The 15,785-nt window shown below is 45.9% G+C and overlaps 1 protein-coding gene across 2 annotated transcripts in view; it reads right to left on the bottom strand.

Annotated features, from left to right (window-relative positions):
* CDK18 (cyclin dependent kinase 18) overlaps positions 1 to 15,785 on the bottom strand; it is a 101,429-nt gene that overhangs the window by 18,431 nt on the left and 67,213 nt on the right. Inside the window, exons 4-12 of one of the 2 annotated variants that reach the window (XM_028734334.2) lie at positions 9,766 to 9,905; positions 7,703 to 7,828; positions 5,638 to 5,694; positions 4,799 to 4,913; positions 4,178 to 4,272; positions 3,301 to 3,363; positions 2,287 to 2,410; positions 1,176 to 1,296; positions 564 to 661 (exon numbers count right to left, since the gene is read on the bottom strand). In XM_028734334.2, the coding sequence (XP_028590167.2) occupies positions 564 to 661; positions 1,176 to 1,296; positions 2,287 to 2,410; positions 3,301 to 3,363; positions 4,178 to 4,272; positions 4,799 to 4,913; positions 5,638 to 5,694; positions 7,703 to 7,828; positions 9,766 to 9,905 (939 nt within the window). The remainder of the gene's footprint in view (positions 1 to 563; positions 662 to 1,175; positions 1,297 to 2,286; positions 2,411 to 3,300; positions 3,364 to 4,177; positions 4,273 to 4,798; positions 4,914 to 5,637; positions 5,695 to 7,702; positions 7,829 to 9,765; positions 9,906 to 15,785) is intronic. The other variant, XM_028734336.2, reaches the window with a different exon arrangement.

Here is a 15,785-nt window from a genome sequence, read left to right as displayed (position 1 = left end):
AAAAGACTCAGAAACCAAATGGAGTGTCGGGCTGTTAGAACACAGGAGGATGCCTGATGCTGAGTCACTGAACTTATTTAGCCTACTGTTGTGTAATCTGACTGGGCTTCTCTGGCCCTGCTGTCTCAGACCCTTTTAAACTGAAAATGATGGGTAAGAAACTCGGGACTTTGGGCATTTACATCCCACCTTTCCTAGGAGCTAAAGGTGTTTCACATACTTCTCCCCCTCCACATTTTATCACCAGGACAACCTTGTGAGGTGATTTGACCAAGGTCATCCAGTGAGCTTCATGGCTGAGTGGAAATCTGAACCCTGGTCTCCCTGGATGTGCTCTTAAATGAAATCAGAACAAAACAAAATAAAACCTTGGATGCATATTTAAATTATGAAAACATCATTGACAGAGATTTGCTTTGGGGGCTGTGCATTCTGTCACCAGCCAAATAACCCTGCTAGTTCACACGTAGCTGTTAAAGGCTACAGTTTTTTCTGTATCCTTCTATTCATTCCACCCTCCTCCCCAGTCCACATCAAGAAGCAGAGAATTACAAAGGACTCACCCAATGTCCTGAATATTAAATGCAGCTCTTCTTTCACGGTCGATCCTGGGAACATGGGCCGCCCTGTGACCATTTCATAGTGTATGCAACCCACACCCCTACCATAGACCAAAAAGAGATACAAGAACATGAAGCAATCAGGTCCTTCAGAACATCCTATTCTCTGCCAAGTCTTCCTCTCATTGCTTCAGTCTCTGCAGAAAAAGCAGGAGGACCACCAAGATGTTTTGTAGAAGACAATGTGAGAGGCAGGAACTGTTTCTCTCCCCCCCCCCTCCACCTAATCAGTAGAGAAAAGAAGGACTTCAGGAACATGAAGGAACAAGCCATGAGAAACTGCCTGTAGCTGGGATGGGGAACCTATAGCTCTCTAAATGATACTGGAGCCCAACTCCCACCAGACCCAGCCAGCATGGCCAATGGTCAGGAATGATGAGTGCTGGCATCCAACCAAACATCTCTAAAGTACCAAGTCCCACATTCCTCCTGAATAGTGTTAAACACTGAAAAGGCTCTGGAAGCAATATGGAGAAGGCAAACCGGGAGAAAAAAAGTCACAATGGAGAGAATTATTGTACCCACCCTTTCCCAAACACAGACCCCTTGGCTCACCACATGTCAATGGGAGTGGAGTATTCTGTGGATCCTAGTAGGACATCAGGAGGCCGATACCACAATGTGACCACTTCATTGGAATATGTTTTTGTTGGGACAGATTTGGCTCTGGCTAGACCTGAGGGTGGAAGGGAAGTCAGTGAGATGCAATCCTGTGGTTTGCGACTACCAGTTTCATCCTGACAGTATGTGTGAGGGACAGTGATTCCCCAGAAAAGGCGTGGGCTTTAGCAGGTACCACACTATCTACCATGACTCCAACAGTGGCCCTAGAGAGTAGCTGGGAGTATTTTATTAAAGAATCAAGAGAAAAATACAGTGGGCTGAGCTAGGAAAAATCAATTTTGTGATTGCTTCACTGAGCAGGCATTGCATAATTGTATAACCTATAAGAGCAATAATGGAAATTGTTCCTTGGATTTGGAAAGTAAACCCAGCAGCCCAACAGGATTCATGGAGCATCACAAATTGTAATGCTTTGCTAATGTTGGTCATATATTCCACAAGCGCTGTTGAGAGCTGCACAGAGGTGCAAAGCATGACGGATCAGAATATTTGGAATACAAGTTGCCAGTAGCACAATCCTAGACAAGTCTAATAAAAAGTGGGTCTCACTGAGTTGAGCTGAGCTTACTCTGAGGTGACTATGTATAGGATTGCAGCCTAAAGATGCTTGTGTGTGGGGGTGGGGTGGGGTGGAGTTTCATATGGTCTCTAAGCCATAATGTATAAAGCACCACATGAACAAATAACTGAAAGTCTGTGTTTGGCAAACATTTTCACTCCGTTTAAAACTTGTTGCATGTAAATTAGAAGTGGGGTGGGGGGCAGTAGTGGTAGAAGTCCCCCAAAATAATTTCCTCACAATCTGAAAATGTAGGAGCACCTAAGCCAGGGATAGGAAATTGGTGTCCTCCAGAGGTTGCCGAATCACAGCTCCCTTCCTCCCAAGACCATTGGCCATGCTGGCTGGGGCAGATGGAAGCTGCAGTCCAAAAACATCTGGCAGGCCACAGGTTGGTCCTTCTGCTCCCTGACATAGTACCCTCCTATTCAAAACCGAGCTGAAATTTGTGCTGGCATTTCCCCAGCTTATCTCCTAACTTACCAAAATCTGCGAGTTTCAGTTCCCCTTTCCCATTAATGAGCAGATTCTGTGGTTTGAGATCTCTGTGTAGGATCTTGAGCTGGTGGCAGTAGGACAAACCACGCAGCAGCTGGAACATGAAGATCTTGGAACCACAGGGAAAGAAGAGGGGAGAGAAAGCAGTTAGAGATACTTTAATGGTAGACTCTGCTCTGTGAAGAATTAAGGCATGAGATATCATTCCTGAAAGAGATGGAAAATCCTCTAACTTGGCAGTGGGGGAACCTGCATAATTTGGCCCACCAGACCTCCAGTCTCAGAGCCGGCTCACCCATGAGGCTAGGTGAGGCAGCCACCTCAGGCAGCATCCCTCTTGGGGTGTCACCTTTGTTCTGCTGCCCAGCTTTGTTGCTGGTCTCCCCAGCCTCTAGGGGCCAAGAGGGACTAGTGGCAAAGCTCTGTGGAATGCCTCCCCTCCTGCTGAGTCAGTGAGAGGGGAAGTGTTCTGCCACTCAGCTTTGCCACCTGGTTGGGGGGCTTTGCACCAGCTTCTGCTTAAGGGAGGAGCTGATGCAAAGTTCCACTGCAGGGCAGGAAGGGGGGATCTGGCAAGGATCTGGCACTGGAGATTCATTATGGAGTATGCACCCCCCCCCCCATCATGGGGGTGACAGCAGGGTGTTTCACTGGAGGTGCCAAAACACCTTGGGCTGCCAGAGTCCGGTCTAACCCACAAGGCCATTCTGGGCAAGTCACATACACTTGCCACTCACCTGCCATCAGGTGTGGGACAGGTAAAGCTGTGACTACAGAGGAACAAGCAGAACACATCCTCAACTGTATACCCTCAATTGTTCCTTTCCTGCGCCTGACATAGGTCACCATGTGACTGAAGGGTGGGCAACCCTACCCACTTGCAAATGGGGCCCATGAGGGGTTGGCCACTTTGGGATTCCTACCCCTGCCCTGACTTGAAAGCCTACCAATCATTTTACAGAAGAGGAAGCCCTGCACCTATCCAGCCTGTTCACTCACCTTCACATTGTGCATGCTCATCAGATTCCCACAGTTATCCAGGTACTGCTTCAGGTCACTGTCCTGCAAAGACAAGCATGTCCTGAGAGGCCCCAGTTGCCTTGAAGACCAAGGCCCCTGAAGTGACCAAACATGTATTTGGCAACAAAAAAATGCAAGTCAAATAGTATTTCCCAGCAGTTCCGAAGCAAGGTAGACGCTTGAAGTGAACTGTCTCCTCTGGCTCATACACAGATCAAAACTACACAACCAGAGATTCGAAGTCACTATCCTAATCAACATAGCTAGGTCAGATTCAGTCCAAGTATTTTGTCCCTTGGCACATATGTTGTGGAGAATTTCCAGGTTCCCTGAACTCAAACCACATTTTGTTCTGAGAAAACACACACATTTTTCTATTGCTATTTAGGGAAAATCCTATTCACACCTAGCTGGGAGCAAGCCCACCAAACCCAATTGGACCTGCATGGTGTTCCACCTGGAATATTGGTAAGCAATTGTGGTCGGAGAACATGATTTCTTTTTTTTTTTTACTGTGTACTACATGGAGACCACATTTTCTGCAAGATGCTGCTGTTGGGGGGCAAGGAACCTTCAGACTTACCACTGACCCTGAACACATGAGGCTGCCTTTTACCTTTGGTCAATCTATCTCAGTACTGTCTGCATTGACTGACAGCAGCTCCCCAGGGATTCAGGTTAAGGACATAGCTGGCCCTACCTGGAGATGCCAGAGATAGAACCTGTGATCTTCTGCATGTGAACCAGAAGCTCTACCACTGAACTACAGCCCTTCCCTTACTGCCCAAATAACACATGTGCTGCAGACAAGCCTGGACCAGCCAGCCTCCCTGTAAGACAGAAGGTCCTGACTCACCAGAAACTCAAAGACAAGAGTTAGGGAGCATTTCGTGTGAATGATATCATGGAGGGTCACAATGTTCGCATGCTTGAGGTTCTTCAGCAAGGAAACTGCAAGGCAGAGAGACTTCAGTCACAAGGGTATGCGGGTGGGGTGTACGCCCTGCACTAAAATCTCAGGCCTTGGGACTGAAGGCAGACCACTAGGCCTCTCTCTGTGGCCCTCAAGACTCCCCCCAGACCACAACTCCCTAGCCAGACCCCACACCAGCCCTGTTTCTCACACTCAGTGAGTGTGTATGTCTGTCTGGAATGTGCCCTTGAACTCTGATAATGTTTCTTGCTTGCCTGGATGGAGGGTGGGGGGTCTGTGAGTGGGGGTAGAAAGTACCCTATTGTACAAGGTAAAATTTACATTTGTTACCTCACCCACTCTGGCATCTGGCTTAGCCCCCCCCCCCACTGGCATGTGGCCCCCACTGTCAGTATTTCCATTGCTACTATTGCAGGTTCACATGATCGGATGTTTCCATTCCTTATCATGTTTGTGTATAAGCAAGGCAAGTGTATGTGGGAATAGCACTACCTGATGTTTCTCCGTTTGTTTACATTTTGGAAAATTAACCCTGCTCCTCACCTTCCCTTATAGCTGTACAGGGGGCCCCTTCCTCGTGCTCTAATCGGATCTCCTTCAGGGCAACCAGGTTCTTGGTGAGCTTGCTGCGCCCTTTAAAGACAGTGGCATAGGTGCCCTGAGAGGAAGAAGCCAAGAAAAGTAAGCAGCTCACTAACAAATCCCACAGCAAACCCCGCTCATTACTTCCTACACAAAACAGCATTATTCTGGTTCTGCTGAACTAGATTAGATCTCTGTAGCACCCCTGCTTAATTTGGATTAAAAACGACTCCTTTGCAGTCTTCTTCCAAACAATATCTTCAGATGGGCTTCATCTGATTTAAAACTTTGTCTCTTTTGGGTTGACAAACTAGATTTATTTCTTGCCATGCTTCTTTGAGAAGCATTTGCTGGTAAATATATGCTTAATAATCTGCATCAAATGATCTGAAATTAGTTTTAAAAAAGAAGAAGTTTATTTCAGCACGGAGGAAGCATTCAATTTGGGAAGCACATCCTAGTCCCTACTATAGCACACTGAACAGAACCAAATTGTTTCCTTATGCTGTTGATCCCTTGCAAAACTTTTGAAAAATTCTATTCACAACTCAAGGAGCAAGTTTAAGTGCAGGCAAGGAACCTGGTGTCTCTCCAGATATTATTGGACTCCAACTCCCATCAGCCTCAGCAAGCAAGGTCAAGGTTCAGGGATGATGGGAGTCAAGGCCCAGGAACACCTGGAGAGCCACTGGTCCCCTAGCCCCATTTTAAATCTATAAAACCAAAGTGGATGGCAACAGTTAAAATTCTATCACAAAGACACAACATGGGAGTAGAATGATGACAGAGCTTATTCTTACCTCCCCTAGCTTCTCCAGTTTAACATAGGTTTCAATCTTTCCAAACCCAATGTCTGACTGTCATGAAAAAGGAAGAAGTGTCAATACAAAAGATCCTTAGGGAACTTACTGATGATCACATTCTGCAAAGCAGTTCTTGCCTGCAATACATTTGGTGGAGAGGAAGGGGACAAAAAAATCAACGCAGGTCCTTGAACACACCTTGTGTGAGCTACTTTTTGCAAAAGTGAAATCATGGACAAGTCCCCATAGTGCTAGTGCATAATATATTCAGTGAAATCGCTTTCTTCACTTGGGGTGTGTTGCAGCAAGGAAAACTTCCAATTGCTTTCATTTCTCACACTTCTCCATCAGTCTGCCAGATTGTTGTGTTCAGAGAGCTGTTTAAGCTGCCTAATTGGGTCTTCCCTTCCCATTATACAAGATTCCCTTGTGTAATGCCTTTCGATCCTGGCTCAGCGTTGACCTGGGGTCAGGAGAACCAGGTCAATCCCCCCAACCTCTTCCACCAACACCTCATATGGCCCTGAATAAGCAATCAAATGTTGTTCACATCCCATGTACTCTATTCTTGCTGAATATCAAATAGGGCTAACAATGCCTCTTGTTAAACGTTGCATATTTGGCCTGCATTTTACTGTGTGAACATGGTGTTTGAATGTACATACCATTTGTAAACATGATGGAGTAACAGGATTAAACCTTCTGTGGTGATAAGAGGCTTTTCAAAGCAAGTATTAATGCTACTTAGGTCATGTATTGCCTTTTAAGCATGATATTATTCAGCACTAGGTGGTGGTAAAGAGACAGCCACCTTTGCAGAAAAGGACCCATGGGATTCAATAAATATTTCATTTTCAGCTCAATAGGGAAAACTTGTGAATGGGCTGCATCTGAAGCAATTTAGGATCATGAATTAACCAACGGTTCTCGCTCAGTATTTCAGGTGTTTTCTTCAAGCTCAGCGCCTAAATACTGGGGGCAGGGAACGTGAACAAGATTCTAGCCATGGGATTCAGATTGATCGATCACACTGCAACTTAAAACACACAGCGGCTGTGAGTGTGGAAAGCAGAGAAAGAAAGCAATTCAGGGGAGCTGCTTTTGCTAAAGAAACAGGGTGGTAAACATGTTTTTAAAGTGTGTGCTTAAAGCGACATATAGCTTGTCCCTTTTCCTGGAATCAGCTACCGGTATTTCAACACAATGCACTTCTGACATACTTCTCTAGTCTGGCACTCCTACGCACCTCCAAGTAATGCTTAGGACTGGATTGCAATGCATTTTAGATACCTCAGAGATGTTACACGATCCCCCCACAAAAAGCGCCCCTCTCCCTGCTTTTCTGCCTCCAGCTCAACAAGCTTCTTGGCCTGATCAGTTGTTGGTTTAAAATGAATCTTACAACTATGATTCCTACTGGATCTAAAGGGTCAGCCACACACAAACTCTGAAAACGGGTTGCAACCTGCACAGCCATAACCCAGGCAGGACTGGCCAGAGGTGGAGTGAGGTGGAGGGGGGAAAGCAAACGTTTTCCATATTTTAAGCAGGAATACTTCTATTTGCGTGTGAAAATGATAATAAGGCTGCAGACAAAGCAAAGGAGGCTTTAACATGATCCAATGTTTCACAAAAGTAACAGCCCTACATTTGTGAGTTTCAAAGCAGCACACATTGTTAATTTATGAGGTTATTGATATTTATGGGACACTTGCTTCAGCTGCATATATTTTATTCAAGAGACAAACAACACTGCACAGGTAAATGGGAAACCCTGAGATATAAGGTTTCATTCTTCTTTCCGCCTTAGAGTTCTGAGTTCCAACCCCACCTCTTCTTGGGGAAAAATAAAGAGCTACTTGCTGGCCTTAGCTGCCCAGAGGGACTGGAATAACTGAACAGCACACATTTCCGATGCAGTTTCAGTACTGAAGTAGGTGTTTGCCCTGGTTTAGGCCCATCACACTTGAGCTTTTTCATATGTGCAAGTGCACAAGGGCAAAGTTCTGCTGCGTTGCATGAACTTGCATGTTCTGAACCCCTGTGAAAGAGTGGGACTCACAAGAGAAGCCCGTCGAGACATCCTGCTAAGAGGCTTTGAAATTTCTGGACTTTCCATCTCTAGTTTCTGGAGGAACTCTGGGGGAAGGCGAATATCCATGGGCAGAGAGAGGCGCTTGCTGACGTCCTGTGGAGAAGAGCAGCACAGAATTAGTTCCCAAGGCCTCCTAGCCATCCAAAAGACTTCTGGTGGTCACAGCCCTAATGCTGTATGTCCCACAACAACCCTTTCATCTTCTGCTCATTTGGAAACATAGAACAGTTGCAGCGCTAGCATTTGAAGGGTGGGAGAAATACAATTAAATGCAACTACATTGCCTTGTTTATATGTTTCACTTCTTCAAACCACTCTCTAGCCTCAAACTGATAGTGAAGATGAGGCAGGAGAGCCAGGCTTTAGTTTTGAGCAAGTGGTATGTGTGTTCTCTTAAAAATACATGAATTCAAGCATTTATGTCATGTTGTGTGACTTTAATCTCTAAATACTGGGTCTCAACTTTGTCTGGAGCTAATGCTCATGTCCTCTCACAAAGAAGCGATTCCCCCATCTATGGGTATAGGAGAAATAATTGTTGCTTCTCAGTAGGCGGACCATGGCATTTTGCATATGCTTTAAAGGCACACTTTTGTGTACAAATGGAATTCAAATTCTGATGCCGTGTGTGTGTGTGTGTGTGTGTGTGTGTGTGTGTGTGTGTGGAATTGTAGCTTGCAAATTCAAGAAGTCACTAGCCTCTACCGGCACAGACATGTTCCCCGGAAAAGTAACTCCAAGTTCCCCAAGGTCACATAATGTACTTTGCCAACGCTGACCACTTTACGGGAACATCCTTGAACAGGCACTCATGCAGCCATTTCAAAGCTATTTCAAAGTTTCGTAAGAAGAATTCCTACACTGAGTAAAGCACACACATCTTGAAGACTAACTGAATACACTAATCGGGGGAGGAAAACACAAAAATGTGGGAAGGGGCCATCAACTTTGTTCCAGTGTTGTTGTTAGATATTTGATTTGTATATCGCCCGAATCTTTTGGGAGCTGAAAAATGGGGTATAAGTATATTAAAATAAAATAAATTTCAGTTGCAACACTAGTTCTTTTCTGATATGAACAGACCACTCATTCTCAAAGGCAGATTCTTGGTTGACTCTGATTCTCAAACAGTCAGCATCCTGTTGCAATTAAAAGGGGTCCATAAACATCATATCTAATAGAGCTAAAGACAAAATTTCTCCAAATTTTTCTGAGAATACACCTGATGACATTTCAGAAAGCATTTCAAGAATTCTTTTTCTTTTTCTCAGCCTCCTAGAAAAAGAAGCCCACTTTGTGTAATTACACCCCCCCCAATATTATTATTTTTGGGGGGCAGCTGCCATCTCAGCTCCACAATGTCCTGGAACACTGGCATTGTGGGGGATGTAGAATGATGGCCAGGCTGCCACTACGACAAAAAAAGAGGAAAGAGTCTATGCTACTTGTCATTGCTAACGGTGAGTGCCATGCCCGGGAAACTGCTGGAGAATTTCTTTTCTCTCTGGAGAAATTGTGTGAAATGGCACCCCACCCACTCAGTTTCTGTGCCCACAAATAGGGTGGTGAAATTCAAGAGGCCATTTGTAAAGGTAAAGGTAAAGGTACCCCTGCCCGTACGGGCCAGTCGTGTTCGACTCTAGGGTTGTGCGCTCATCTCACTCAAGAGGCCGGGAGCCAGCGCTGTCCGGAGACACTTCCGGGTCACGTGGCCAGTGTGACGAGGCTGCTCTGGCGAGCCAGCACCAGCGCAGCACACGGAAACACCGTTTACCTTCCCGCTATAAAGCGGTACCTATTTATCTACTTGCACTTAGGGGTGCTTTCGAACTGCTAGGTGGGCAGGAGCTGGGACCGAAAGACAGGAGCTCACCCCGCCGCGGGGATTCGAACCGCCAACCATACGATCGGCAAGTCCTAGGCACTGAGGCTTTACCCACAGCGCCACCCGCGTCCCTTAGGCCATTTGTACACAAGTCTAATTTCTAACATTCCATACAGATTCCCTGCACTCTGCAACTGCGTATCACCTCCATTGAAAACCGACGCTGGTTGCCATTTCGGTAACGCACAGCGGTTGGGGATGGGCCTTCCAAAGGCGAAGTGGAGCTGGGCTGCGTCTGGATGTCCCTGTTCAGATGACTCAGATGCAGGTGCCCTTGTGCCATATCTGATGAGAAAAGAAGAGCAGATAGCAATTGACCAGATGATTCCACAGACTGTCAACACTTTGGAGTCACTGCTGAGAGGAATGAAGGCAAACAAAGTGACCTTTTTGCTCTAACCTTTTTAATCTGTTCTATCCTGAGCACTTAGGACACTTAACTATACTTTTGACTTAATACCATACATTATTTAAGGAATTTACAGCTGGAAAAAACTTAACCTGGATGGATTTAACTAGTTAAGCACTACCTTGCATCTGGATACTGCAGCTCACAGAGACTTGGTCATTTGCATGACCTTCTAGCATTTTTATTAGTTCCCAAATGGCACCCATAAGAAAGGACAACCCCAAACTTGCCAGAAGTCTCCACCTGCTGCTTCCATTTTGATGAGCACACACATGAAGCAACAACCAATTGCCATTTCCTATCATACGTTGTTTCAGCAAACGGACATCCATATTCTATACTCATCAGAGGTGACTACACACATGGTCTCCCAAAGCAAAAAATAATGCCCATATAAGAAACCATAGGAGTGAAGCAGCCCTGAGACATAACTGAAAGAGGGACTCAAAAGGCTTTGAGTGGCAGAGAAGCCTGAAATATTTTATAAAAAATTCCCCATGTTTGTAGCTTGTTAACACAGCTCTTACCAATTTTATTTTATAATTTTTTGTGTATGGCATACTAGTAAATTAAGCTGCTATTCCGAAAGCACAGATCTGTTTCTGGTTGCTGTGCTACATGGAGTTCCCCCTACCCAACCCAAGACTAAAAGAGGCCAGGATAGAATCCCCACAGCCCAACATTCTGTTTTGTCCTGGAATGTTGGCAACTATTATGAAGTAAACATCATGCCTCACGTTGTGAGTGCTAAGTGCCAAAGTGTTCAATTCTCCAATTTCACTACTGATTAGTGAATCTTAGGCTATACGCACACCCCATTCCATTTTTCTGGGTGTCCTAGAAATGCCATAACCATTCGGGGGTACACTTTGAAGGAGTAGCACACCAATGTCCCAGTTTCAGAACCACTCCATAGAATCATAGAATCATAGAGTTGGAAGAGACCACAAGGGCCATCGAGTCCAACCCCCTGCCAAGCAGGAAACACCATCAGACCACTCCTGACATATGGTTGTCAAGCCTCTGCTTAAAGACCTCCAAAGAAGGAGACTCCACCACACTCCTTGGCAGCAAATTCCACTGTCGAACAGCTCTTACTGTCAGGAAGTTCTTCCTAATGTTTAGGTGGAATCTTCTTTCTTGTAGTTTGGATCCATTGCTCCGTGTCCGCTTCTCTGGAGCAGCAGAAAACAGCCTTTCTCCCTCCTCTATGTGACATCCTTTTATATATTTGAACATGGCTATCATATCACCCCTTAACCTCCTCTTCTCCAGGCTAAACATGCCCAGCTCCCTTAGCCGTTCCTCATAAGGCATCATTTCCAGGCCTTTGACCATTTTGGTTGCCCTCCTCTGGACACGTTCCAGTTTGTCAGTGTCCTTCTTGAACTGTGGTGCCCAGAACTGGACACAGTACTCCAGGTGAGGTCTGACCAGAGCAGAATACAGTGACACTATTACTTCCCTTGATCTAGATGCTATACTCCTATTGATGAGGCCCAGAATTGCATTGGCTTTTTTAGCTGCCGCGTCACACTGTTGGCTCATGTCAAGTTTGTGGTCAACCAAGACTCCTAGATCCTTTTCACATGTACTGCTCTCAAGCCAGGTGTCACCCATCTTGTATTTGTGCCTCTCATTTTTTTTGCCCAAGTGCAATACTTTACATTTCTCCCTGTTAAAATTCATCTTGTTTGTTTTGGCCCAGTTCTCTAATCTGTCAAGGTCGTTTTGAAGTGTGATCCTGTCCTCTGGGGTGTTAGCCACCCCTCCCAGTTTGGTGTCATCTGCAAATTTGATCAGGATGCCCTTGAGTCCATCATCCAAGTCGTTGATAAAGATGTTGAATAAGACCGGGCCCAAGACAGAACCCTGTGGCACCCCACTAGTCACTCTTCTCCAGGATGAAGAGGAACCATTGATGAGCACCCTTTGGGTTCGGTCAGTCAGCCAGTTACAAATCCACTGAGTGGTAGCATAGTCAAGACCGCATTTTACCAGCTTCTTTACAAGAATATCATGGGGCACCTTGTCAAATGCCTTGCTGAAATCAAGGTAGACTACATCCACTGCGTTCCCTTCATCTACCAGGCTTGTAATTCTGTCAAAAAACGAGATCAGGTTAGTCTGACATGACTTATTTTTCAGAAATCCATGCTGACTATTGGTGATCACAGCATTCCTTTCTAGGTGCTCACAGACTGTTTGCTTAATGATCTGCTCCAGAATCTTCCCTGGTATTGATGTCAGACTGACTGGGCGGTAATTATTTGGGTCCTCTCTTTTCCCCTTTTTGAAAATAGGGACAACATTTGCCCTCCTCCAGTCTGCCGGGACTTCGCCTGTTCTCCAGGAATTCTCAAAGATGACTGCCAGTGGTTCTGAAATCACATCTGCCAGTTCTTTTAATACTCTTGGATGCAGTTCATCTGGCCCTGGAGACTTGAATACATCTAGACTAGCCAAGTATTCTTGTACTATCTCCTTAGTTATTCTGGGCTGTGTTTCCTCTGCTGAATCATTTGCTCCAAATTCTTCAGGTCGGGCATTGTTTTCTTTATCGGAGAAGACTGAGGCAAAGAAGGCATTGAGGAGTTCAGCCCTTTCTGTGTCCCCTGTTTGCATTTCACCATCTTCTCCTCTGAGTGACCCCACGGTTTCTTTGTTCTTCCTTTTGCTACGAACATACCCATAAAAGCCTTTTTTGTTGCTTTTAACCTCTCTAGCAAGCCTGAGTTCATTTTGTGCTTTAGCTTTTCTGACTTTGTGTCTACACGTGCTGGCTATTTGTTTGAATTCCTCTTTGGTGGTTTCCCCCCTTTTCCATTTTTTGTACACATCCTTTTTTAATCTTAACTCAGTTAAAAGTTCTTTAGATAGCCACCCTGGCTTCTTTAGGCACCTTCCATGTTTCCGTCTCATTGGTATTGCCTGAAGTTGTGCTTTTACTATCTCCCTCTTAACAAACTCCCAGCCATCTTGAACTCCCTTTCCTTTTAGTATTACTGTCCATGGGATCTCACCCAGCACTTCCCTAAGCTTTATGAAGTCGGCTTTCTTAAAGTCGAGAAATTGAGTCCTAGTATGCTTGGCTGCTCCTTTCCGCTGTATAGTAAACTTCAGAAGAGCATGATCACTCGCGCCTAATGATCCTTCCACTTCTACCCCACTAACCAGGTCATCAACATTGGTTAGGACCAGATCTAAAATGGCTGTTCCTCTTGTTGCTTCTCCCACTTTCTGGACAATGAAGTTGTCTGCAAGGGCAGTGAGGAATCTGTTTGACCTTATGCTCTTGGCTGAGTTTGACATCCAACAAATATCCGGGTAATTGAAGTCCCCCATTACTACTATCTCCCTTCCTTTTGCATGCTTGGCCATCTGTTCCAGGAAGGCATCATCTATGTCCTCCGTTTGGCTTGGGGATCTATAGTAAACTCCCACAATGAGGTCACTGTTATTCTTCTCTCCCTTAATTTTGACCCAAATGCTCTCACTTTGGCTTTGAGGTTCTAAATCTTGGATCTCTTCACAGGTATACACATCCCTGACATATAACGCCACTCCTCCTCCTTTCTTGTCTGGTCTGTTTCTTTGAAATAGATTGTATCCCTCCATTATTACATTCCAATCGTGGGATTTATCCCACCAAGTTTCAGTGATTCCTATTATGTCATATTTAGTTTGCTGTACCAGGAGCTCAAGCTCATCTTGTTTATTTCCCATGCTTTGCGCATTAGTGTACAGACATTGAAGTCCATTAATCATTCCCCCGTGTCTCTTATTTAAGGATTTTCTCCTCCCACCACTAGGTCTGCATGCTCTTTGCTCCATTCGGTCTATGACATTTGGATGATCATCTTCATCAATTGATAGACTCCTACCTTCAGGAGCACTGTCTCCCTCCCCCACATTAGTCAGTTTAAAGCCCTCCTGATGAGGTTTCTGAGATTTTTTTGCAAAAACATTCCTCCCAACCGTTGTGAGGTGCAGCCCATCGCTTGCCAGAAGTCCATCTTCAAGAAACTGCATTCCGTGATCTAAGAATCCAAACCGTTCCTGTTTGCACCATTTGCGAAGCCAGTTGTTCACTTCCACTATTTTTCCCTCTCTCCCTGGGCCACGTCGTTCAACTGGGAGGACAGATGAGATGACAATTTGTGCATTTAATTGCTTCAATTTCCTGCCCAGAGCCTCGTAATCTCTTTTGATCTTCTGGAGGCTATTGCTTGCAGTGTCATTGGTTCCCACATGAACCAAGAGGAAGGGGTATTTGTCAGTGGGTTTTATGATTCCTTGCAGTCGTTCAGTTACATCTTGGATCTTAGCCCCGGGGAGACAGCACACTTCCCGAGACATCTTGTCAGGCCCACAGATCACTGCTTCTGTTCCCCTCAGTAGGGAATCCCCTATCACCACTACACGCCTCCTCTTAGGTCTGGTCGGGGTTCTTCTGTGAGCTGTCGGTTCCAAGGTCGCCTGGACATTCCCAGAGGACTGCCTTTGCTCCTCGTCTTCATATACCTGATCGACTGTAATGAGGGAGAGATCCTCAAATGGAGTCTGCTCTTCGTCTTCCATGCTAGGGGAAAGGACCTCAATAAGTGTGTGTGTGTGTGTTCTATCCAGGTGCTAACCTAAGGACCCAGGCTCATTGAAAGTATCCTAAAACTTCCACTAATCCTCCCATGTAGAGCACACTAGCCAGTAGCAATGATGGTGTGAAGGCCCAAATGTATTTTAATGTGCCGCACCAAACAGGAAGGATTGTCACAAGCCTTCTTCCCAGAAGAAGATGGTCACAATCTGCTGTGCATGAGGGAACTGGTCTAGATAATGCTTGTGTTTTTCCCAGGTTTGATCCCCCCCCAACAGCTGTTGAGAATGACATTTATCATATCAAAGTCCCTAATTCTAGTTGGCAGCCATGGCAAAATATGGCAGCTGTGAAAAGAGCCCTTTGGGGAGGTGTAGTGGTTGGAGTGTTGGACTAGGACCCACCCATGCACTAGTCACTATCTCTCAGCCTAACGTACATACATCAGTGAAGGCGGTGAATGTCCTGTGTGAGTGTCTGGAGGCGGTTGGAGGTTGGATGGTGGCTAATGGATTGAGGCTGAATCCTGACAAGACAGAAGTACTGTTTTGGGTGCACAGGGGCGAGCGGGTGTGGGGGACTCCCTGTTCCCGAATGGTGTAACTGTGCCCCTGAAGGACCAGGTGCGCAGCCTGGGAGTCATTTTGGACTCACAGCTGTCCATGGAGGTGCAGGTCAATTCTGTGTCCTGGGCAGCTGTCTACCAGCTCCACCTGGTATGCTGGCTGAGACCCTACCTGCCTGTGGACTCTCACCAAAGTGGTGCATGCTCTGGTTATCTCCTACTTGGACTACTGCAATGCGCTCTACATGGGGCTTCCTTTGAAGGTGACTCGGAAACTACAACTAATTGAAAATGCGGCAGCTAGACTGGAGACTGGGAGCGGCCACCGAGACCATATAACGCAGGTCATGAAAGACCTACATTGGCTCCCAGTACAAGCACCATTCAAAGTGTTGGTGCTGACCTTTAATTCCCTAAATGGCCTTGGCTCAGTATACCTGAAGGAGCGTCTCCATCCCCATCGTTCAGCCCGGATTCAGAGGTCCAGCACCAAGAGCCTTCTGGTGGTCTCCTCACTGCAAGAAGTGAGATTACAGGGAACCAGACAGAGGGCCTTCTCAGTTGTGGTGCCCGCCCTGTGGAATGCCCTCCTAT

This window comes from Podarcis muralis, chromosome 5 (assembly GCF_964188315.1).
Source record: "Podarcis muralis chromosome 5, rPodMur119.hap1.1, whole genome shotgun sequence".
NCBI classification, from domain to species: domain Eukaryota; kingdom Metazoa; phylum Chordata; class Lepidosauria; order Squamata; family Lacertidae; genus Podarcis; species Podarcis muralis.
The sequence above is the reverse complement of the archived record's forward strand: the minus strand, read 5'-3'. Positions and strand labels throughout refer to the sequence as shown.